Source organism: Centropristis striata, chromosome 24 (genome assembly GCF_030273125.1).
Source record: "Centropristis striata isolate RG_2023a ecotype Rhode Island chromosome 24, C.striata_1.0, whole genome shotgun sequence".
In the NCBI taxonomy this organism is placed as follows: Eukaryota; Metazoa; Chordata; class Actinopteri; order Perciformes; family Serranidae; genus Centropristis; species Centropristis striata.
The window spans coordinates 21,442,909-21,466,095 of record NC_081540.1 but is presented as its reverse complement, the minus strand read 5'-3'; the positions used below and the strand labels follow the sequence as shown (position 1 = coordinate 21,466,095).

Below are 23,187 nucleotides of genomic sequence, written 5' to 3'. Positions count from 1 at the left end.
AATCACTGATTCATCTGACACTGAAAAAATGTCCAGAAAAAAAATATTTTTTATGGTTTTCTTTTTTGTGGCGCTATGAAAAGAAACAAAAAGGATTCAAAAAAATAAATGAATAAAGGATACTTGGTAGTTGTAATCAAAATTGATGTTCAAATATTTATCTAAATAAAAAATATAGAATTTTAAAGCAGTATTTTTTATCAGCACTTGTCTTAAATGAACAATAAGTGTCGTTTTAAACATATTCCAATAATTATGCAAAAACAACCACAGTTCATTTTGCATTGCTTTATGGATATTGCAAAATTATTTGCCAGTGCATTTTATTGATGTATTCTTAATAAAGTTAGTCAGAAAACATTGATGACATGCATTTGACACCATGTTTTTAACTTAATTGTGTTTTATTTGGGGGAATTTTCTTACTATACAAGACCATTAAATATCATCTACACAGTAAAAAAGGAACTTAACTGGATTAACATTCATGTTTTAGTCTCTGTAACTTCATTGAATCCTCTCAATTTGAATAAACTCAGAACAGGGACATCCAAACATGACAAATGGATGTTGAAAAGTTTTGGATGATACGAGCAACTCCCATTTCTGCAGCCACTTTCTTTCTTTCTTTCTTTCTTTTTCTCTCAGTCACTTGCTTTTCTCTCTCGTTCTCTACTCAGTAACGGTCAGCTCGGCGCTGCTCTTGGCCTTTCCCATCGTAAACTTCACCACGCCGCTCATGTCCACGCTGGCGTCTTTCAGAATGAGTTTGTGGACCGTCCCGTGGTCTTCCATGCGGACTGAGGGGCCCGACTGAAGGGTCTCTCCGTTCAGAGTCCAGAGGGGAGGCTTGCTGATGGCGACTGACACCTCACACTGGAAACACGCCGTTTCAGACTCAAATACCTCCACGTTCTCCAGCTCTGTCACCATTATGAGGGCTTGGGCTGCACAGAGGGGAAAAATAAGTTGTTTTTACATATTTATATTGAAAAAACTTGGGATGCTCCGATCAATTTTTGATCCGATCACAGAATCGATGGGGGATTAATAATAATCCTAAATGTCCTGTATTTACAATCTAGCCTTGTGCACCACCTAAACCAGGGTAGGGCAACTTAAATGCTGGAGGGGGCCACAATTTTTCATCTACACTACCACAGGGCCACATATAGGAGCGTGCACTTAACCAGATATGATGAAACGGCAATTTTAAATGTTTACAGTGCAGTAACTTAACATATTTCATGCTCAAATGCATGTATAACAGTATAAATAGGAATACAAAAGGTTTGAAGCAAATAAAAAATAACCACTTACTGATTTTTTTTTTCTCAGTGCAAGAACAGCAAACCAATATTAATTGCAAGAAGTAATTTTGTGCATTTTTAAACTGCACTTTTAAGATAAGAAAAAAAAGATTCAAAATCACATTTTATGTTGGACTAAAGGACCAAAAAAGACACAAAATGACCAAAAAAAGACACAAAATGACAAAAAAAAGATACAAAATGACTAAAAAAAGACACAAAATGACCCCAAAAAAGACACAAAATGACAAAAAAAGACACAAAATGAACGAAAAAGACACAAAATTACCCAAAAAAGACACAAAATAACTAAAAAAGACACAAAAACATGTTTCATGCTCAAATGCATGTATAACAGTATAAATAGGAATACAAAAGGTTTGAAGCAAATAAAAAATAACCACTTACTGTGATTTCTTTTTTTTCTCAGTACAAGAACAGCAGACCAACATTAATGCAAGAAGTAATTTTGTGCATTTTTACACTGCACTTTCAAGATTTCATGCTCAAATGCATGTAGTTGTACTGAGGGCCACTTCAAGTTAGGGTGCGGGCCGTATGCGGCCCCCGGGCCTCCAGTTGCCCATCCCTGACCTAAATTGTTAAAACCATAATTGTTCTAAAATAAATAATAAATACAATACAGTAGGCTTGTCAAGGGTTGTTATCATGGCCGGTGGCTCGCATTAATGTTGGCCGTGCTATTATTAGCCGTTAGCCGCAGCTAGCAATTAAAGGCTGACGCCACGTTAATGATTATAAACGTAAATAAATAAATCAGGCACGTAGTACGCCCATATTACGTTTATTGACACAGTGTCAGTATAGATAAGCATAGAGTTAATAAGTTTATATAAATGTTGGTGACTGAAAAGTGTTATTTTCTCTTTTGAAGTCCCAGAACCTGTTCAGGGTCCATATCGGCCGCTAAGACTTAGACTTAGACTTCCTTTATTGTCATTGCACAAAAAACACAACAGTGAATCTGGCAACAAAATATCGTTGCTTGGCTCCCGCAGTACACATAACACAGAACTGGTGAGCAGAACCTGTTAATAAATACATACTGTGGACTGTCACAATAAATATATCTATATAAATGTATATAAAAACTTGTATAAAAATAAAAATGAAGGTGTCCAATATGTACATGAATTATTGCACCCTCAAAGTTAGCAGCAGTGTCTGAATTATTTCACAGATGATTAGTTTCACTTTACAGGCAGGGTTATTTGGTGATTGGCGGCCGATCGATCGGAGCATCCCTACAAAAAACCCATCACACCCAACCAGAACCAAAGTCCAATCGCAATCGCTAAATCTAGCTTACCTTCCACCAGCAGCTTGGCTTTGCACGTGTGCTCCCCAATCTCGATACTGTAGGTGCCCTCGTCCGCCACAGCCACCTGCTGGATCACCAGTTTGTGGGAGCAGCCGTCGGCCAGGATCTCCATCCGGTCCGAGGGCGCCAGCTCTGACTCGCCCTTGTACCAGACGGCGCTGGCGCGAGGCGTGGAGACGGTGCATTCGAGGATCACGCGGTGTTTCTCCAGGGCTGTTCGATCTCGCAGGGGTTTCAGGATGGAAACGGGGAGTTCTGCAGGAAGAGGTGATGTTACGAATATTGCGTATAAACCATTTTGAATCCCGCTGCAGTTTGGAGAAGCTAAGCTATTTGCTGCTAGCAACCAAATATATTTCAGCTCCCTTGAAAAAAATCAAATCAAATGTAATGCTAATGCTAACACCAGACTATATCACAAATGAGATTAGTCTGGTTACCAGCCATTCATTTTTCCGTAGAGCAGGCGTGGTTTACGATCATCCAGAGACGTTTATTGGGCGCTACGAATGTCTGTCATAAGCGTCTGTACGTAGCTCTTAGCCAATCAGATCAGTTATACCAGATGACGTATGTAGAGCGACAGAAATTTGAGGAAGCATCAAATAAGAAGACAACTGATGTTTACATAGCCAGACTAGCACATCTCTACTTTTTCTGCAGCATGTTCTGGCTCTGGCTGCTCTGTAGTTTCAGCTCTGGCTGCTCTGTAGTTTCAGCTCACAGTCTACCGGCAGTGTTGGTGTGTGTGTGTGTGTGTGTGTGTGTGTGAGAGAGTGTTGCTTGCTGCTTTGCATCTCCAGTTCTCGCTTTCTGCAAGATTATTTATTTTTACACCTTATTCCCCCTCATGTCATTCAGCCACACACATCCACTGATTTTATGGGCAATAAACAAGCTGCTGGGGGTCTCTGGCCGGCTCCGCTGTCCCCCGGCTCGTAGCGAGATCACCGTGGTTACAGCAGCGAGCGGTAGCGGGGCTAGTTGGTAGATTAGGCTTTGGCCAAATCCTGTCAGAAGCATTAAGGCTAAAACACCCTTTTTGGTGGTGAAACAGGAGTGTAAAGTCAAACGTTGTTCTTCTTCTCTAAACTATCTAGAACACTTTCTACAGCTAGATCCAAAGAGAGTCTCGCGTCTGCTGCAGCCATGTTGGATCTGTAAGAAAACTACAAAACTACAAGCTTCCATCTGTCGAGTAGTACGACAGCCCTTTTTAAGCTTATGTGAGAGGAACGGAAGCTGTTATTTATGTTCTCCGCAAACCCCAAAAGACTCCATTGACAAAAAACAACTATTTTACCTCTCAACCTGGAAGTTGCTGCTTGTTTGGTTAGTTTGTTTGTGCTATTGTGTGAGTTCAGGGTATTCAAGGGGGAGTTCAGCTCCACCAAAGTCTCACCATAACACAGTCAAACTAAATGACCAAGGCAGAGATAGACCAGCGACTCCTGTGTTATGCAAGGTATAAATAACTGTTTTTGTCAATGGAGTCTGGGGGCTTTGATAGAAACAAAGAATGGCTTTAATTGCCCCGTGTAAACTTAAACATGTCTGTCTTGGTGAAGCTGTGAAAATATTCTTAATATTGCCGATACACACTTAAACTGATACATTGTTTTAGGTCCATAAAATATGTTTAGCTGTTTAGCTTAGCTGCCTGTTTCTCCAAATTACACTTGGAGAAGTACCTCATAGTATTATATAATATAGATAAAAATACAACTTACCTTCTACCTCGAGATAAGCTGTCGATTCAACATCTCTGGCTACAAAGCGGATTTCCCCAGCATCCTCAGCTTTGACGTTACACATCAGGAGGAAGTGTTTGGTCCCTGAAGGAGAACAACAACAGACGTGTACAATCTATTTAAATTATGGGTCTCAAACTCGCGGCCCGCGGACCAATTGCGGCCCTCATGACAAGGTGGCCCCCACCTTGATATGAAAGTTTAATGTGAGTTTTATATGAATGGCACTTTACCGTGTTGTGTGTGGAATGTCCCTTTAATTATTTTTTAAAAATAATTTTGTGTCTTTTTTTAAAAAATAATTTTGTCTCTTTTTTTGGTAGTTTTGGGTCTTTTTTTGGTTATTTTTTTGCCTTTTTTTTTTTATAATTTTGTCTTTTTTAAATAATTTTGTGTCTTTTTAAATAATTTTGTTAATTTTTTTTTAATTTTGTCTCTTTTTTGGGTCATTTTGTGTCTTTTTTAAATAATTTTGTGTCTTTTTTAAATAATTTTGTGTCTTTTTAAAAATAATTTTGTGTCTTTTTTGGTAATTCTGTCTTTTTTGGTCATTTTGTGTCTTTTTTTGGTCATTTTGTGTCTTTTTTTAGTAATTCTATGTCTTTTTTGGTCATTTTGTGTCTTTTTTGGTCATTTTGTTTCTTTTTTGTAATTTTGTGTCTTTTTCTTTTTTTTTTTAGTAATTTTGTGTCTTTTTTTGGTCATTTTGTTTCTTTTTTTAGTAATTCTATGTCTTTTTTGGTTATTTTGTGTCTTTTTTGGTCATTTTGTGTCTTTATTTTGGTCATTTTGTGTCTTTTTTTAGTAATTCTGTGTCTTTTTTGGTCATTTTGTGTCTTTTTTTTTTTTTTTTTTTTGTAATTTTGTGTCTTTTTTTGGTCATTTAATACTGCCTCCAGTGGCCCCCAGGTAATTTGAGTTTGAGTCCCCTGATTTAAATAGAAGCTCAAGGTGGTCCCATATCTTACATAAGAAACTTATTGTTTTATCCTTTCATTTTTCACTAAAACATTGTGTAGATGCCCTCAGCTCTTTCTCAGATATGTACTATATGTCCACCAGAGGTCCTCATTACCACATCTAGACATTGATGTTTCTACAACTTTGATACATTTCAACTCGTCTGTTTCTGACCTTCAGTGCGGATCTTGATGGTGGTGGTGGGCCGGATCCTTTGGCCGTCTTTGTACCACTCCCCAGTGATGTCCTCCAGAGAAACCTCACACATGAAGACAGCGTTCTGGTCCTCCTGGATGTCCAGGTCCTCCAGGTCGTGAACTATCTCCAACTTGTGTTCTGGGAGGTTAGTGGAGAGATTTAGATCAGCAATATGCCCCAAAACAAAGCGTGTTTCTCATTGCAACCTCTAAGTGAAGACATACAGCACATTAAGTTTAATGCAATATTATCTATGTCAAAAATCATAATCACGATTATTTTTGGTCAATATTGAGAGCCCTATTATTTAACTTAATTACTCAATGATGATGGACTCTTCATGCAATTTTTAAATATTTATTGAAATACTATAAAATACTAAATACTAATACTATAACAGCTGAGTTTTTAAACTTTAAATATAATTTACCTTAAATATAAACACAAAATTAGATAAATATCATAAATACAATAAACCAAAAAGAATACATAATGTATAAATACTGGATATAATTTTTATTATATATAAAAACAAAACTATGTATATATATATATATATATATATATATATATATAGAGAGAGAGAGAGAGAGAGAGAGAGAGAGAGATAGAGAGAGAGACGTTGTTGTTGTTCTTTTACATAAATTAACATAAATTTGATCAAAATTAAATGGATAAACTGTTTTCATTTTTATAAAAAAAAATATGAGATAAATAGACTAATCAGCTAATAATAGATTGAAACTCTTTTTTTGAACTCTAAATTTAATTCAATTGAAAAACAAACAATAAATATAAAAAATATAATAAATACAATAAACAAAAATATACTCATATAAATATGTAAAAAAAAAAAGTTTTTAAAATGAATAATACAAAAAAAAAATAGATTAAAAAAATAGGATTAACCATGTTGTAATGTAGCTGAAAACGACCAAACTATTCAGTTGAAATAAAAGTGAATAAATTGTTTAGTTCAGATACTTACCAAAAACCTCCAGTGAACAGGAAGTGCTGATTTCCCCCGTGTCACATGTGTAGGTGCCAGAGTCCGCCAGGCTGCACTGCAGGATCTGACAGAACCGCTTCCGGCCCATAGAGTAGATCCGGCAGTTCTTCCCCGGCTTCAGCTCCGTCCCGTTCTGAAGGAACAGAAGTATTCCTCATGAGTCTAAAACGCCTTCACATCTCGCCTTTTCCTTTCAGGAGCCAAAACATCTTTAACCCATAAGAACCCAGACCCATTTATCCTTGACAGAAAATTATGGAGGATATACCACAGACCAGTGGACACATAGAACACATTTATGATGTTTTTTTTAAATACTACCTCTTAAGTGTCCTTGTTGTATTCTGTGTTTTTTTCTTTCTTTCTATTGTTGTTTTTATTTATGCTACCTAAGTATTTTATTCTATTGTATTTTATTGTACTTGAATACCGGACTGCTGTGACAACCGAATTTCCCTTCGGGGATGAATAAAGTAATCTATCAATCAATCAATCAATCAATCAATCAATCTATCTATCTATCTATCTATCTATCTATCTATCTATCTATCTATCTATCTATCTATCTATCTATCTATCTATCTATCTATCTATCTATCTATCTATCTATCTATCTAAATGTCAAAGATCTGTGATGTGACATGTACGTCACGTTGGGCGTTTATGGTATTTATTTTTTATGATATCTCTTATTTTAATAAACTCGACACCTTTTCTGCTTATTGAAACAGACATTTGCCTTTTTCTCTGCATCTCCACAACATTTATCAAAATTATGACATTAATAGTGCTGTTTAACAATAAATTATTATAAATGGAAAAGAATCACCTACAAGTTAAGAAACAGAGAAGAATAATTTAAAAGAAACTGGTGTAAATGGAGTGGAAAACTAGAACTCCCCGCTGTTTATAATTGGTTTGTTTTTCTTTCTTTTTTCTTCCCTTTCTTATCCTCAATGAAACTGTTCATTGAATAAGCAAACAATTAAACATGAATATCTTATTTACTTATTTATTTATTCTTTTGGCACTGCCTCTTGTAAAAAATGCATAAATGTGGCAGGATGAATTGAATATGTGATGAAGCTGTTAATATTTGTAATTTCATAACCTGTAATAAAGTAATAAAAAAACTAAAAAAACAATAAATTATTTTTCAGATTTGCTTTTAAGTAACAAAATAATAATAAATCAATAATAAATAAAAACAAATAACAAACCCGTATAGGGTTAAATGAAATAAAGGACACCCTATTAATGGATTAGAATTCTTAAATTGGGTTTAAACTGCCTCGTAACAAAAAAAAATATGCTTTTTGAAACTTTTTTAGATTTCTGTTTCCAGTCACAGCCACATTTTGGAGAAGTCACTTCCTGTCACAGTCACATGACCACCACACCAGGGTGTTGAATATACATCACTTAGGGATTTAATAAGTTAATGTGAAGCATAAAGCTGAATATGGGAGATTATAGAACATTTATAGTGTTTGTTACACCCATGTCACCGTGGGTTGTTATGGGTTACGAGCAATGACACTATCTAATAGTTTGCTTACCTTGAGCCATCTAACTTCGATGATTTGTCTGGAGAATTCACACTCCAGAGTGGCTGGAAATTCCTCCTCCACACGCACATCATCTAGACCTCTCAGGATAGACACTGGAGTCTCTGTCAATTGAACGAATTGTAAAATGTCAATAGCTTTACTCAACCAAAACCTAATAGTCCGGCGGCTTAGGACCAGATTTAAGAATAAAGGGGACACGCCGGACAAAAGCACCAAATTTCTTCAACATGCTCTCCATCACCATAGGTTTAAATTTTTGGTAGGAGCCACTTCATTAAGATTGTGGATCGGAGATGGCACCCATATAAAGTCTATGAGAACCAATATATCTTCCAATCCTCTTAAAAGGTCAATCTTGGTGTCAAAATATACATTTTCTGGGTCCAGGAATCATTTAAAGCTATTGAGAATATCACTAGAGATCTGACATGAGATTAAAGCGTTCCCTTGATTTTTTTTTGAGCAGTGTACATTGCAGCTAATCCGCACTCTCCCGTGAACATAGATTCATTTTCAGCTCAGGATTCCCTGCTGCAGCACTTGAAGACCTACCAGTCTGGGTGAAAATGAACATATCTATTTGATCAAATAATTATCTAGTGATATTCTCAATAGCTTTAAATGATTCCTTGACCCAGAAAATGTGTATTTTGACACCAAGATTGACCTTCTAATTGGCTTGGAAGATATAGAGTTTCTCATAGACTTCATATGGCTGCCATCTCCGATCCACAATCTTGATGAAGTGGCTCCTACGAAAAATTGAAACCTATGGTGATAGAGAGCATGTGGAAAAATTTTGGTGCTTTTGTCCGACGTGTCCCCTTTATTTGGCTAAGCCGCCTGACTATAATAAGAGAGTCCACAGGCCGGTATTTACCTTTGACAGTGAGTCTGGCGGTGGTGCGCACCCCTTCAGCTGAGAAGACGATCGTCCCCGTGTCCTCCAGGGTGAGGTTGGACAGGGTGAGGCCATGGACGAGCCCGTTGGTGCTCACCCGCCACTGGTTGTTCGGTTTCACCCGGATGCCATCCTTCTGCCAAATCCCCTCCACATCCGTGTGGGACAGCTCCACCTCGAAGGAGGCGGTCTCTCGTTCAAACGTTTCTTGGTCAGTCAGGCCTTTACGGATGGAGATTTTACGGGCTGGATTGGAAGAGATGAGTGACAGGAATGTTTTATAACCAGTGATGTCCTTCTTCTTGGAATGGTTAAATGATTTCAGCAAGATTGCATAATTGCGTTTTAAATATAATGAGTTTTTTCAGGCATAGCTTCACCGTAGATTGAAAGAACACTGTGTTTCAAGGACGACAAAAGGTGGTTCAAATATAGCCCCGGCTCAGTTTATCACATTACAAAAACAACACCTACAGGAGCTCTGTGGTCCATTGTCACAGTGTCATTCAGCGCACTATTGTATAACTGCATGGCTGTGTTTCAGAAACCTTTTCACACCTACAGGTCTAGGCCTGCTATTATTAGTATCTTAATGCATTGTGACATACTGTGAAAAACACAAACAGTATGTTCTGTTCTTTGGTTACCCAGAAGTCATTTGTATCTGATGAGATGCCAGTACAGTGGAACGCTAACTAACTCCTGAGTTGTGCCTGAATATAATAATGTTCTGCTGGTCTCCAAACATTGGAAAGTATTAGAAAGAATTGCTTTTTCTTGGAAAGAAAAGAGTATTGGGGTTGTATATGTGTTTAAAAATTTGTTGAATTTTGATCCACTGATCTGGTTTGTAGTCAGTTGGACAGCAAAGTTGGGTCAACCAAGTCTTTGTTATCGGCTGAAAACCAGAATTGCCAGTTTAAGTTCACCACATTTGAACTCCTACGTGGATAAGATTCTTCACAACCAGAAGCAAATGTTTTATCCGTCCCTTCGCCCGAGTAGAATGGAAGTAAACGGGGATGTCCATCATTGGTAAATTCACATATGTGTGACCGCAGCCAAATTAATTTGTGTAAATTTCTGTTGGAATGGATTCTGTCTGTCTGTTTTAATCTACAGAGATTAGGAAAGAGTGTCCTAGTATTGCATTACTCAGAGATAATGATGATTTTGTGGACCATGTGATCTATTTCTAAGTTTAAAAACATACTGAAAGTCTAGACTCTAGACCGATCCTCTTTATATAGTTGATTTATAAAATTGATGTACCTGAGTGTTCTTTACCTGAGTGTCCTTAAATTTAAAAACCTCCATAAGAAACAAGGTGTGGACCATTTGGAGAATTCTTACATCCTGATAAGTCTTTTCCCAAGCAAATATGTAAATGCGTATCCATGTCTGGCAACATTTCCTCCACACCAAACCTCGGACGACTTACGTTCTACATTGAGCTTGACCTGCGTCCGGTCATGTAGGGTCTCACAGCGATAGGTTCCCCGGTCTGACAGATTCAGGTTTTGGATGGTCAGACTGCGTTTGTGGCCATTTTGGCCTAGAGTGTGTCGGGGTCCGGGCTGGATGACCACCCCCTGCCTCATCCACTGGACCTCTCCTGTTTCAAGGCTGATCTCTGTCTCCAAGGTGGCGTCACCAAACTCTTCCGCCATGACAGCCTCCATTTTCTTCACAAACATGATCTGAGCCTCTGAGCAGAACGAGAGATAGAATAAATGTTACTATAAACTGCTCGTAATTCCAGTAATCCACCGTATTCGTTGAAAAGTCTTACCCTGAACTTTGAGGCTTGCTTTGGTTAATTGTCCCTCGGCCTCTGCTGTAATCTTTGAACAGTCCAACATCTGGCACTTCTTGATAACCAATGTGTGGCAAAGGCCATTTTGGTGGGCCTGGAAACGATCCCCCAGGTTGATAGCCTCGTTGTCCATGAGCCAGACCAGCTGGACATCCTCCGGAGAGACTACACACTTGAAAGTGGCGTCTTCTCCCTCAAGCACAGTGGTGTTGTGGAGCTCTGTGAGGAACTCCACCACTCGAGGCACTGAAGAAACATAAGAAAGTTCAAGAACCAACTATCTCACGAAAAGAAAAGACAGGAAATCCAAGTACTTACTCTCAACTGTCAACATCGCCGTGGTTCGGTCATCCTTGGACTCGCATGCGTACTCTCCGGTGTCGTCTCTGGTTAAACGATGGATGGTCAAGCTTCGCTCAACCCCATCTGCCCGAATGGTGAACCTCCTGCTTGGAACCACTTCCACGCCATTCCTCAGCCACTGGACGTCTGCTTTTGGCTTGCACACCTCACAGCGAAGGGTCACCATGCCATCAGCATGCGCAACAGTGTCTCGGAGTGGCAACACAAACTTGATTCTCATTTCTGTGATACAAAAAGGCAATGTTAATATGGGTTTTCAGTCCAAACTTGTACAATATAATCAGATGAAACTGCAATTTTTACCCTTAACCAGCAAGCTGAAGTGGATCTGGTCTGTGTTGACATCACAGGTGTACTCGCCGGCATCTGAACGCCTCAAAGGCTCAATGGTAAGGGTGCGTTTATGGCCCTCCACGAGTGCTCGCGTACGTTCACCTTCAACAAGCGTCCAGTCTCTCATCCAACGTACTTGAGCGTCCTCCTTGGACACGTAGCTCGTCAAGGTTATGCCCTCTGCTTCGTAACCCGTCACGATTACACCATCTCCTTCCTTGTTTATAAATATAACAGGAGGCTCTTTGATGGAAAAGGAAATGCGGTCAAAGATAAGTTATACTGCAAACATATTGATAATCATATCTCTGGAGACATCGCTGAGTTTTTACCTTCAATCTTGACAATGCTGATCATCTTATCACCGCCAGCATCACACACGTACTTTCCAGAATCTGAGTGCTGGATATTTGAGATGATAATTTTCCTCACAGTGCCATGGCTCTCGATGTAGGTCCGGTCGTCACTGGTAAGCAGCCTGTCATTGAAGTACCACTGCACAGGGGCGTTGGCACGGGACACTTCACATGCCAGGATCAGCTCGTCCCCTGCCACCATCTCCTGGTAGTCAGGGTCATATGAGTTGCCCACGATTGTCACTGGAGGCTCTAATGCCAAGAGGAAGAGACAGATTATTTATTTAAGGAGCAGTTTTTAAAACAAATAATTAAACTAATAAAACTCCCTAAACTAACTTACCTTCTACTGTAACCTGGAAGCTAATACTGTCATCTCCGACATCCAGGAAGTACTCTCCTGAGTCTCCGAGTTCAGCGTTGAGGATGACCAATGAGCGGAAAGCCCCTTCTTCCTCTTGGCAGAACCTTTCATCATCCTCAACACGACAGTTATCCTTGTACCATTTGGCGACAACGTTGGCTCTGGAGAGCTCACACTCCAGCACAATGTCATCACTAATCAGGGATTTAAGATTTGTCTTGATCTCTGACTTCCTTAGGATCTTTACTGGAGGCTCTAATGATACAAAATTACATATTGAAAGTCAATATGACATTGCCATTTCACACAATTGAATGAGGTGTTATCAGCTGTTATGATTCCCATAAGAATGGGCGATTATTGGCCTGTTCCACCTGCTGGAAGGTTGAGATGGTTGTTATTAGCTAATTTAATGGTTTGCCTAAAACAAGAGATTGTGACGAGTTAAAAGGCTGCGGTTTCTTAATTTTCTTGCCGGTAGAGGGAACTGCTGAACATCTTTATAGCAGCCAGTTCAATGCGCTGATAACAACCTACTGGTCTACCAGCAGGTGGAGCAGGCCTCACTTGCCCATACTTGGATGAAAACCGCAAATTAACCTCCATTAAAATTAATTGGGTGGCTTTAAAAACTCAGAAACTCTCATCTCTAAAGCTGACCTAACACCGCCTCTTACCTGAAACTTTGACCTGAAAATCAATTTTATCATCAACAGCGTCACAAGTGTATTTCCCAGAATCCTCTGGCGTTGGGGAGTGGATGGTCAGACGATGGATGAACCCGTCCTCTGAGATGGTGATGTTACTGCTCTCCTGTACTTCTCTGCCATTAAGCCACCACTTGATTTCAGCGTTTGGCCGAGACACCTCGATCTCCAGCACGACTGGTTTGCCGGCAAAACTCTCCAGTGTGTCTGGCATGTTTTCAGGACGAGTAAGGGTCACCGGTGGCTCTAAAAACAGGAATAAAGTCATGAAAAAGAAAACGGTACATATGCATATATAGTAGAATTTTAATATTTTTTATTGTGATGCAAAATCGTTACCCTCATGTCCTTATTCTTACCTGTAATAGTGACAAGGAAAGCCACAGAGTCATCTTCAGTGTCACAGATATACTCTGCTGTGTCATCCACAGTGGTTATTGGTATAACCAGGCGCCGTTGGGCCCCCTCCACCTCCAAGATTAAGTTAGGACTCTCCTCTACCTCCAGGTTGTCTTTGTACCATCGGACTTGGGCATCCACCTGGGAGATCTCACAGCTGAGCTCCAGCCTTTCAGAGGCCAACTGGGTCAGTTCCACCTCCGATTCACTAGGGGAAATTATTCTCACCAGTGGCTCTGGGGCAGAAGGAGGAGAGTTAAATATAACCTTTTAAATACTGTAGATTCCACACATTTGTATTAAATGTACGGTATAATCGGAAGGGAAAATTCAGTCTTACCCTTGACATTAAGCTGGAAAAAAACAGAGTCTCCATCCGTTTCGCAGACATACTCTCCACCATCCTCCACTGAGCTGTTGAGGATGGTCAACCTCCTGTAAGGCCCCTCAGATATCAACTGGACATTGTTGCTTTCCTCGACCTCTTGGCCGTCCTTGTACCACCGCACCTTCCCGCCGGAACGAGACAACTCGCACTGCAGGTGGGTCTCCTCTGAGACATAACTCTCCATTACAATATCATCCTTAGGTTCCACAATCATCACTGGAGGCTCTGTGTTTGTAGTTAGAGGAAGCAGAGGGAGGTCAAATGAGAGTTACAGTTACTGCACCAATGTATGAAAGGTGCTTTACAAATAAAGTTTGATTGATCTATGTGTCTTGACATAGAAAAGTCCCTGTCAAGTACCTCTGACATTGACCGTAAACTCCATGTTGTTGTCTCCAGCCTGGCAGGTGTAGCTGCCAGCATCTGAGGCTTCTGCAGAGCGAATGATCAGCCTCCTCATGGTGCCCTCTGCCTGCAGAGTGATGTTGTCACTGGGCTGGATCTCACAGCCGTCCTTATACCTGCAACACACGAGAACACACACAGACAACTGTAAAACTTAAAACTGCCTATCAGAGTGTAAATACATCATGAAAAACAAAACGTAATTATTGGTAATTTCGTATGAATTGGCCCCTTATTATGGTAAATGGACCTGCACTTATATAGCGCTTTTCTAGCGCTTTACACTGCAGACTGCGCTTATTCACCCGTTCACACACACATTCATACCGGTGGCAGAGGCTACCCTAAACGGTGCCACCTGCTACCATTGGGAATTCATTCATTCATTCATTCACACACCGATGAACGCAGCATCAGGAGCAATTTTGGGGTTCAGTATCTTGCTCAAGGATACTTCGACATGTAGGCTGCCACGGTCAGGGATCGAACCACCAACCCTCCGATCGGTGGGCAATCCGCTCTACCAACTGAACCACAGCCGCCCCACACAACTTATCTTACCACACAACTTCAGCATCATCTCTTGAGACATGGCAGAGCAGCACCACTGGGTCCAGCTCCATGCTGCTCTTGTGGAGCTCCTCTTCTGGGACCGGACTGAACTTCACAGAAGGACCTAATGAAACAGAAGGAAGGATGGATGGATGTCAACAGCTGGAACAAAAAGAACCAGAAGATGCTACTACAATCTGGTGAAAGCATGAATATAAACTAAAATTATGATATTTCTTTCAAAATCACCTTTATTCTACATGTCTCAAATGTATGTTGTTCGACTTAAACATACATATAGTTACACAATGTAAATATGCAACAGAATTCTTAAACATTTAATACCTGCAACGTCTACATTGAATTTGATGACATCTCCTGAAGTTTCACATGTATAAACTCCAGAGTGAGATTCGTCAGCTGACTCAATCACAATCCTCCTCATGTTCCCATCTGACTGGATATTGAGGCCATCAGTCACCTGGAGCTCCTTGCCATCTTTGTACCAGGATACTTTTGCAAATGGGTGGGACACTTCACAGTAGAGTACAATGGGGTCACTAATTTCCACCTTCTTCTTGCTGTCTAAGTCAGACAGAGGACTGAATTTCACCACCGCCTCTGCAAAGATATAAACACAAAAGTAAACAACAAAGAAATGCATCCGTCACATGCTCAATTTAACAGAAATGATAGATTGATACTTACGTTTAACCTTGAGCACAGCTGAATCCCGAACTCCATTGGCGATGAACGTGATCTCTGCAGCGTCCTCTGTGGTGCAAGCTTCATTGATAACCAATGAGTGCCTTGTTTGGGACTGTTTTATTGTGTAACGTCCGCCATGCTGCAGTTGAGCGCTATTTAGAAACCAGGTTCCAACCATTGTGGCAGACAATTCGATGGAGAAGTGAGCGTCTTCTCCTTCCAAAACCTCACAGCCTTTGAGCCGAGTGAAGATCTTTGGTCCAGGAACTAAGGATAAAGGAAAATAGAATTAGAAGTTAACATTGTTTTGTCATTACTGTCCATTTTCAAAGCAGTTTTACCTGCCTGGTAACCAATGGTTTTCACTTATTACAATACAAAGTTTTCCTTGGTATCTTCAAGGACAGTCTGCTGCTGAACGGTAACCTTTACACCCTAGAAACTACTGGTTTTACCCTCTTTCTCTTTCTCTCTCATTCCCTTTTTTGATTTTGCTTCTATCTGTGGATTGCTACACTGGTTATGTTTGTCATGTTAAATGTTAGTCCGAGAGACTTCTACATAGAAGTAGCAGGGCACTTGGAGAGCACATACCACCATGGTCATATCTCAAAAGTGCAAAATACCTGGTGAATGTGCCCCATGATTTAAATCCGCTTCAAAATGTAATGGGTTCATCATTGGCCCATGCTACACCCTCCCACCAAGTTTCATGAAAATCAAGTCAGGAGTTTTTCCATAATTGTACTAACAAACTAGCCTGGCTAACACCAGACTATTCTCAAATGAGGTCTAGTCTGGCAACGAGCAATGTATTTCTCCGTAGAGGAGGTGTGGTTTACGATCCTCCGGAGCCGTTTATTGGGCGCTTAGAATGTCTATCAAAGCGTCTGTAGGTAGCTCTTAGCCAATCAGATCAGTTATACCAGATGACGTAGTAGAGCTAAAGAAATGGATGTTTGTTGTGTGTGTGTCTGTGAGAGAGTGTTGCTTGCTGCTTTGCTTCTCCAGTTCTCGCTTTCTGCAAGATTATTTATTTTCACGCTTTATTCCCCCTCATGTCATTCAGCCACACACATCCACTGATTTTATGGGTAATAAACAAGCTGCTGCTGGTCTCTCGGCGGCTGCGCTGTCCCCCGGCTCGGAGCCAGATCACCGGTGGTGACCGGTGGTGACCGGCGGTCTCGGCGGTGACCGGCGGTCTCGCCAGTGCGGCGCTAATCACCGGCGCTACCGGTGATCTCGCTCTGAGCCGGGGGACAGCGGTGCCGCCGAGAGACCATTCGCCTTTCAACTTTCGCTCTTAACTGTTTAAAACGCTGTCTACAGCTAAAGAGAGTTTCGCGTCTGCAGCAGCCATGTTGGATCCGGAAAACTACAAGCTTCCAAATGCCGAGTAGTACGCGTCATCGTCTTGCCGTCCCTCCCCGCTCTGTGATTCGATCCCTAAAACAGGGCTAGGAATCCTTCCTGGATTCCAGACCCTTTCGCAGTTCGAAATTAAATTTGAGCGCGCAAGGCAGTCTGGCTATACCCAGGCTACTAACAAACAGAAACAAAGCAAAAAGCTCCTTGGTGGAGGTTAATGTGTATTTCTACTTTACAGTAACTTCCTCACCCAGATGAACAGCTTTGGGGAACTCCACATGGCCACTTCGCCCATACTTGTTCATGCAAGAGACACGGAACCTGTAGTGGCCTTCGCATGGCACGCTGTCACCACCGACCTCAGCTGAAGTGGCTGTCTCTGAGGTGAAACACTTCTGCCACTCTTGGGAGCCCACTTCCTGTCTCTCCACAACAAAGATGGATCGGGTGGAGGTCTGGCTGTTGGGTGCAGGAACCCAGGTGAGCAAGGCACTGTTGGGTCGATCTGCATCCATTTTCACTCCGACAGGGCAGATCGGAGGACAATGTCTTGTGGCTACAAGAGAGAATGGTCGAAGAATATAATCAGTATGTTTTAAAATAATAAAAACTTAGCTTAAAATCTATTGCAAACCAATTCTACCTTTGACTTTGAGTCGTGACGAGGTCTTAGATCTTCCTGCGACAAAGGTCACTACCCCGGAGTCTTGATAGGCCACATTGACAAAGACCAGAATGTGAGTTTTGCCAAAAGACTTCAGGATCGTCTGGTGACTCTCATGTAGCTTCAAACCGTCTTTGAACCAGTGGATCTCCATTTCATCGTTCTCCACCTCCACACAGAACGCAGCATTTTCACCCTCAAGAACCTCCAACTTCCGGGGAAGTTTACGAACAATAGTACCTGCAAGTGAAAAGATGATTGCATTTACAATCATTTTTATTCAAAACTTTCTGTTCTGTTCGTGGGAATGTTTTCCACAAATCTAAAAAAAAAAAACACACATTCAGTACAACATACCTTTAACTGAGAGCTCCGCAATGCTCTTTGCTCCATCAGGCATCTCACAGAGATACACTCCATCATCGTCTGTCCCAACATCATGGATTGTCAGTCTTCTTGTAGCTCCTTTCTGCTCCATCCCGTATTTACTGCTGGGCATCAGCCGCTGATCCTCCAGGTACCAGGCAGATGGTTGCGACTCATCAGGAACTTCACATTCTAGCACGGCGACATCCCTCTCCCTCACCTCTACGTCTCTTAACGGACACCTGAACCGCACAGCTGGGCCTGAAGACCAACGGCAAAGTGGAGATGTTATACTTTTTAAGCCATTCTCCTTAATTGTAAGGCCACTTCATATTATCTGTACATTAAGGACTGACCCCAAGACTAAACTGAACTAAATTATCGAGGCAGCTGTCACAGTACAGGACTGTGCATACGAAATGGCATGTGACCCTGAAAGTAATCTGCCCATTATGAAAGGATTAGGATAAAATAATTAGCCACTTTAAAAGGTGATGCCATGCACTTCAGCAATGCACACAAAGCAATTAGCTTGCACAAGTGCAGTTATTGCTGGGATGCATCAGTAGCCCAATGTTTCATTAATTTGGACCATTAGTAGTTACTTTAAAATCTTCACTTACAATTAAACATATGATCCTGGAACAGAATCTCTTTGAATTACTTTTTTCACAATCTTTGAAAGTTTGAATATATATATCAGATATTTTTGCATTTGCATCAGATTTTCATCCAATGAACAATCCATTTGCATTTTTGAACAATATAAGAGCCCAACTAGAGAGTAAAGAAATTCCAATATTCATATTGGTTGTTGGACTTTTGGGAGGTTTATCATCTTTTATCAGCATTTCATCCAATAAGTAAGGGAGTAGGGGCCTACTAGTAGGTTTAGCACGTAATTATTAACTCATTGAACTTTTTTGCCCTTACCTTTGAGAAGCCAAACCAAATGAAACTATGGCTTTCTTTTGTACCTTAACCTAACAAAACACTGAGTGGCCATTGAATGGGCTGATAACAACCGACTTGCCCACAGTTACAGGATGACAAGCGCTAATAACACCCATTCCTTAGCGTAATAACGTTCTGATCAGGTTTTACATGACATTTGTGTGTTTAGCAAGTTAGAAGTGAAGATTATTTTTTTACATTTTTGCTTTTATTGAAAGTGGTAGATAGAAAGGGGGAGACAGAGGGGAGGACATGCGGCAAAGGGACCTCAGGCCGGAATCGAACCCGGGTCCGCCGCAAGAAGGACTCAGCCTTAATGGTACGCGCTCTACCAGTGTGAGCCACCGGGACGCCCTGCAAGTTAGAAGTGCAAGAAAAACAGGGAATGTTTTCTTACCTTTGACGGACAGGTGAACAGCACTGAGGGTGTTTCCAAGAGCGTTTGATGCTGCACACACATACAGTCCTGTATCTTGCACTTTACAGTACAGGACCTTCAGCGTGTAGTAACCCTCTCTGTCCTCAAACACCAGATGACGCCTCCCGGGTTCTAGTGGAGTCCCATCTTTCTTCCAAATGATCTCGGGCTTGGGCTTCCCCGTCACAAAGCAGCGGAACTTGGCGTGTTTCCCCTCTGCCACTGCAAACTTCTTGGCTTTAGACACGCTGACGGGTGGCTCCTCTATGACCCTCGACAAACTGTACCTCCCACTTCTCTGCTTCGGCGACCACTGGCTATTAGTAAGACCATTTGACGACTTTTTACTCTCCTCTCGTTCCGGCACGGGCTCGACAAGAAGGACGGCCCCAGCCAAGGCCTCGCCATGGCAGTTGACGGCCCTGCAGGTGTAGACGCCTTTGTCTGGCATGCGCGTCCTGTAGATCTTGAGCTGGAACCAGCCGCCATCTTGATTGCTCACGTTGAAGTGTGCACTCTCGAATATGTCGTTCAGCTTCTTCCCGTCTTTCTCCCATGTTACCTCGGGCAAAGGTGTGCCCCAGATTTTGCAGGAGAAGGCGGCATCTTCTCCCCGATCTACACGCAAAGAGAGTGGCTTGATGAGGAATCGCGGTCTGTCGTCAGACATTAAATCAACTTCCTCTCGTTTCTGCTTGTGCCCGTTCAGCTCCTCTCCATTTTCTTGTCTGCGTTCACCATTTCTTACTGTGTAGCCATTCTGGTGTCCCAAAAATTCCCCATTTTCTTTCATCGTTTGCTGCATACCATTGACTGCTAATTGTGTTTGCACCCCTTCCTGTGGCTGGGCCTCTCCTTCCACTTTGAGTGAAGCTGCTGCATAAGTTTCACCTACGCTATTTTTGGCCTTGCAAATATACTGGCCAGCGTCCTGCAGAGTCACTCCAGTAATCGTCAGCAGGTAAGCTTTTCCCTCCTCAGAAAGCTTGTAGTGTCCATCAGACAAGATCTGGATGTTTTTACGCTCCCAGATCACATCAGGACGAGGGTCACCACCAATTTGGCACCTTAGTGTGGCGTTTGTGCCGCACTGTGCCAGCACAGGGCGGGGGTAGCCCAAAACACGCGGAGCACCGCCAAAAATATCCATGATGAAGTCACTGTCAATTTTCTTTCGTTGCTGGATCGCCTCAATTAGAGCCTCCTGTCTTTGGTGAAGGAGCTGTAAAATAAAATACATTTCATTAGGAAATGAAGCTTAGACAAAAAAAAAGTTTTCTTGCTTTGACTGCAGTCCTCCTATTTGACACATTCAATTGAGCAAAACAATATAATTAATGTTCAACCTGATCAACTGTATTGTTTATTGTAAATGTACGCTCATTCTGAATTTGAAGCCTAGAACACATTCCAAAAAAGTTGGGACAGGAGCATGTTTACCACTGTGTAACAACTCTCAGCAGGCATCTAGGAACTTGATGGAAGTTTTTTGAGTTTTTTTGAGAAATTCTTTTCCATTCTTAATATTATCATGCTGAAATAAGCATGGACGTCTCTAAAAAAAGACTGAAAGGCAGCATGTGTTGCTCCAAAACCTTTATTTACCTTTGAAAATTAATGGTTTCTTCTGGATGTTTTTTTTCCTTCTTGAGCCAGGAGAACATGAACTGATCACACCTTTCAGTCTTTTATTGCTTCTGTTAGAACTTTTTTGAAATGTGTTGCAGGCATCTGATTCAGTTTAAGCAACAAAAGTAAAACTTTAAGTAAAAGTACTACTGTATTATTGTATTATATATTTCAAATATATTGTTAGATTATTATTATTTTTGGTCCATTTATGTAAGCACATTTTAACTTTCTCAAGATGGGGCTAATTTTAATCACTTAATATGCTGTTATAAGGTTCATTTTTAAAAATCCCTTTAAATTTATCATGTTTTTATGTTAAATATTGACCTGAAAAGTAACTAAAGCTAAATGTAGTGGAGTAAAAGTACAATATTTGCCTAAAAATGTAGTAGAGTAGAAATATAAAGTAACATAACATAAAATGGAAATACTCAAGTAAAGTACAAGTACCTCATAATTGTGCCTAAGTACAGTATTTGAGTAAATTTACTTAGTCACATTCCACCACTACAAGGTAAAACGTTAAATATATTTGTACAGCTCCAATTGAAAATATGTATAAAGTATTAGCAAATTATCGCATTCTGTTTTATTTACATGATCTGAAATCAGAATACTGAGTGAAGTTCCTTTGGCTTAACTGAACATGGCGAGTGAAGGCGTTCATCACATGCTTGTTGGTTTATGAAAGCCGGTTTTGAGTAAACCACTGTCAACGGTCTCTCAGCTGGTGCTGTAGCTCATTGAAGAGAGTATTTATAAAGTAGTCTGTCCAAAAAAAGACGCCAGAGACCATGTGTCACATAGCACACAAACTGAACAGAGACACACCAACACTAACTAAGAAAATACACGGATATTAGCCGAACCCATCCTGATGGATTGTCTTTGTCTTGTTGCATTGTTGTCATTTGTTACTTAAAGCTACATTTCTTGATATTGTCTTTTAATTAGCGTTTAAACAAGTTATAGTTGGATCAAGTAGCAGCCAATAGAAAACATTACTCTCTCAATTGTTTCACCATCTTTCTTTGGCATTAACCGTCCCTGTTGTGTGACGCACCACATTCTCACATGTCTTCTCTGAACAGCGTGGCTCACATAGTCGTGTTCTCACGTCTCTTTCCTGGAAAATAGCTCTTCAGGCTGAGTCTCGGAACATAGATAAAATAATTCTGCTTCAGTGGGCATAAATGCTGAGAAGCGGTGTCAAAAGAGATAGGAAAACTGAGCAGTTAGAGGATAAACTTACCGTGAAATGAGTTGCTGTCTCTACAGCACCATGCTGTCACTGATCCACTTTAAAATGATGTCCTTGGTTGTTTTTGTTCATTTATATGAGCTTTTAATTGGCAGGTTTTTCTTCTGTTGCTCTGTTGTGAAGCTCCTCGACTCTGGTTTGTTGTGTCCCAGGTATTATGTTGGTGGTGCCCCCTCGTTGTGGCTGCAGGTGGCGGAGAGGAAAATGACCACAGAGCTTCAGCCGAGTCGGTTCATGCGTCAGCCCTGATACTGTCATTGTCCCACAGCTAAAGAGTGAGAGAGGGAGTTGGAATGGGGGGCTGGGGGGCATTAAATGCTTTCGCAGCTGCTGCCACTGCAAGCCGCCGCCTAAAAATACCAACAGCTTCGATGACAGTGGGCCAGATAAAGTTAGGCTCCCCATTCACTAAAGATAGAGGGCAGCTCTGCGATGGATCACGCAGATACCCCGAGCTAAACCCCTCAAGAGAAAGGACACCCCAGCTGCTGGAGCGCCATCACTCATGAGTCATGCTGACCCATAAATAAGGTCAAGTTAGAGTCACAACAGTATCAGAAAATGATTATTTTAGAACAGTGATCTAATGAATTGTCTGAAACAAATTAGTTCCAAAATGTTAAGAGACTGCGTTAAAAACGAAGGAAAGTGTGTCACCTGAGGCTGTTCTCACTGATGTATGGGACACTGATAAGGAAAGGATTAGCTAAGTGTTGGAAGCATTTAAACCCATTATGATCTGGCAGTGAAATCCTCACTATCAGGGTGCTAGGAAATGTTTTTAAAGAAGCAAGGCTGTAGGATTAACCAGAATCTGATGGCAGAAAGTGAATAAAATATTCATAGATTACCTATACGGCGACCGATTCAGTACACATTTGAGCTGGAATTTAAAAAAAACCTTTTCTGTGTGAATTTTGCACCGATACCACTCTGCAAAGGTTAAACAAATTACTTCATAAACCCTATGAACCCCACTGATTTGAACATTTTGACAATCCTTGAACCGATCGAAGTTTCTGTAAGAAAAAGTGACCAAAACGAAACTTAAAATTGTGATATTTCTGTCAAAATACTTTTTTTCTGTG

General features: G+C 40.9%; 1 protein-coding gene across 1 annotated transcript; it reads right to left on the bottom strand.

Moving 5' to 3' along the window:
• Positions 1-618: 618 nt before the first annotated feature.
• On the bottom strand, positions 619-22,264 carry obsl1a (obscurin like cytoskeletal adaptor 1a). Its single transcript, XM_059328086.1, has 23 exons — positions 22,091-22,264; positions 19,186-20,428; positions 17,826-18,095; positions 17,448-17,708; positions 17,055-17,360; positions 15,434-15,700; positions 15,071-15,346; positions 14,735-14,849; positions 14,129-14,289; positions 13,721-13,993; positions 13,341-13,616; positions 12,952-13,227; positions 12,254-12,529; positions 11,887-12,162; positions 10,835-11,104; positions 10,484-10,750; positions 9,022-9,288; positions 8,130-8,242; positions 6,550-6,703; positions 5,538-5,699; positions 4,383-4,487; positions 2,641-2,907; positions 619-947 (listed from the first exon to the last, which is right to left on the bottom strand). The coding sequence occupies exons 2-23, from the start codon at positions 20,354-20,356 to the stop codon at positions 673-675; spliced, it is 6,084 nt and encodes a 2,027-aa protein (XP_059184069.1). The 5' UTR covers positions 20,357-20,428; positions 22,091-22,264; the 3' UTR covers positions 619-672.
• Positions 22,265-23,187: the final 923 nt, after the last annotated feature.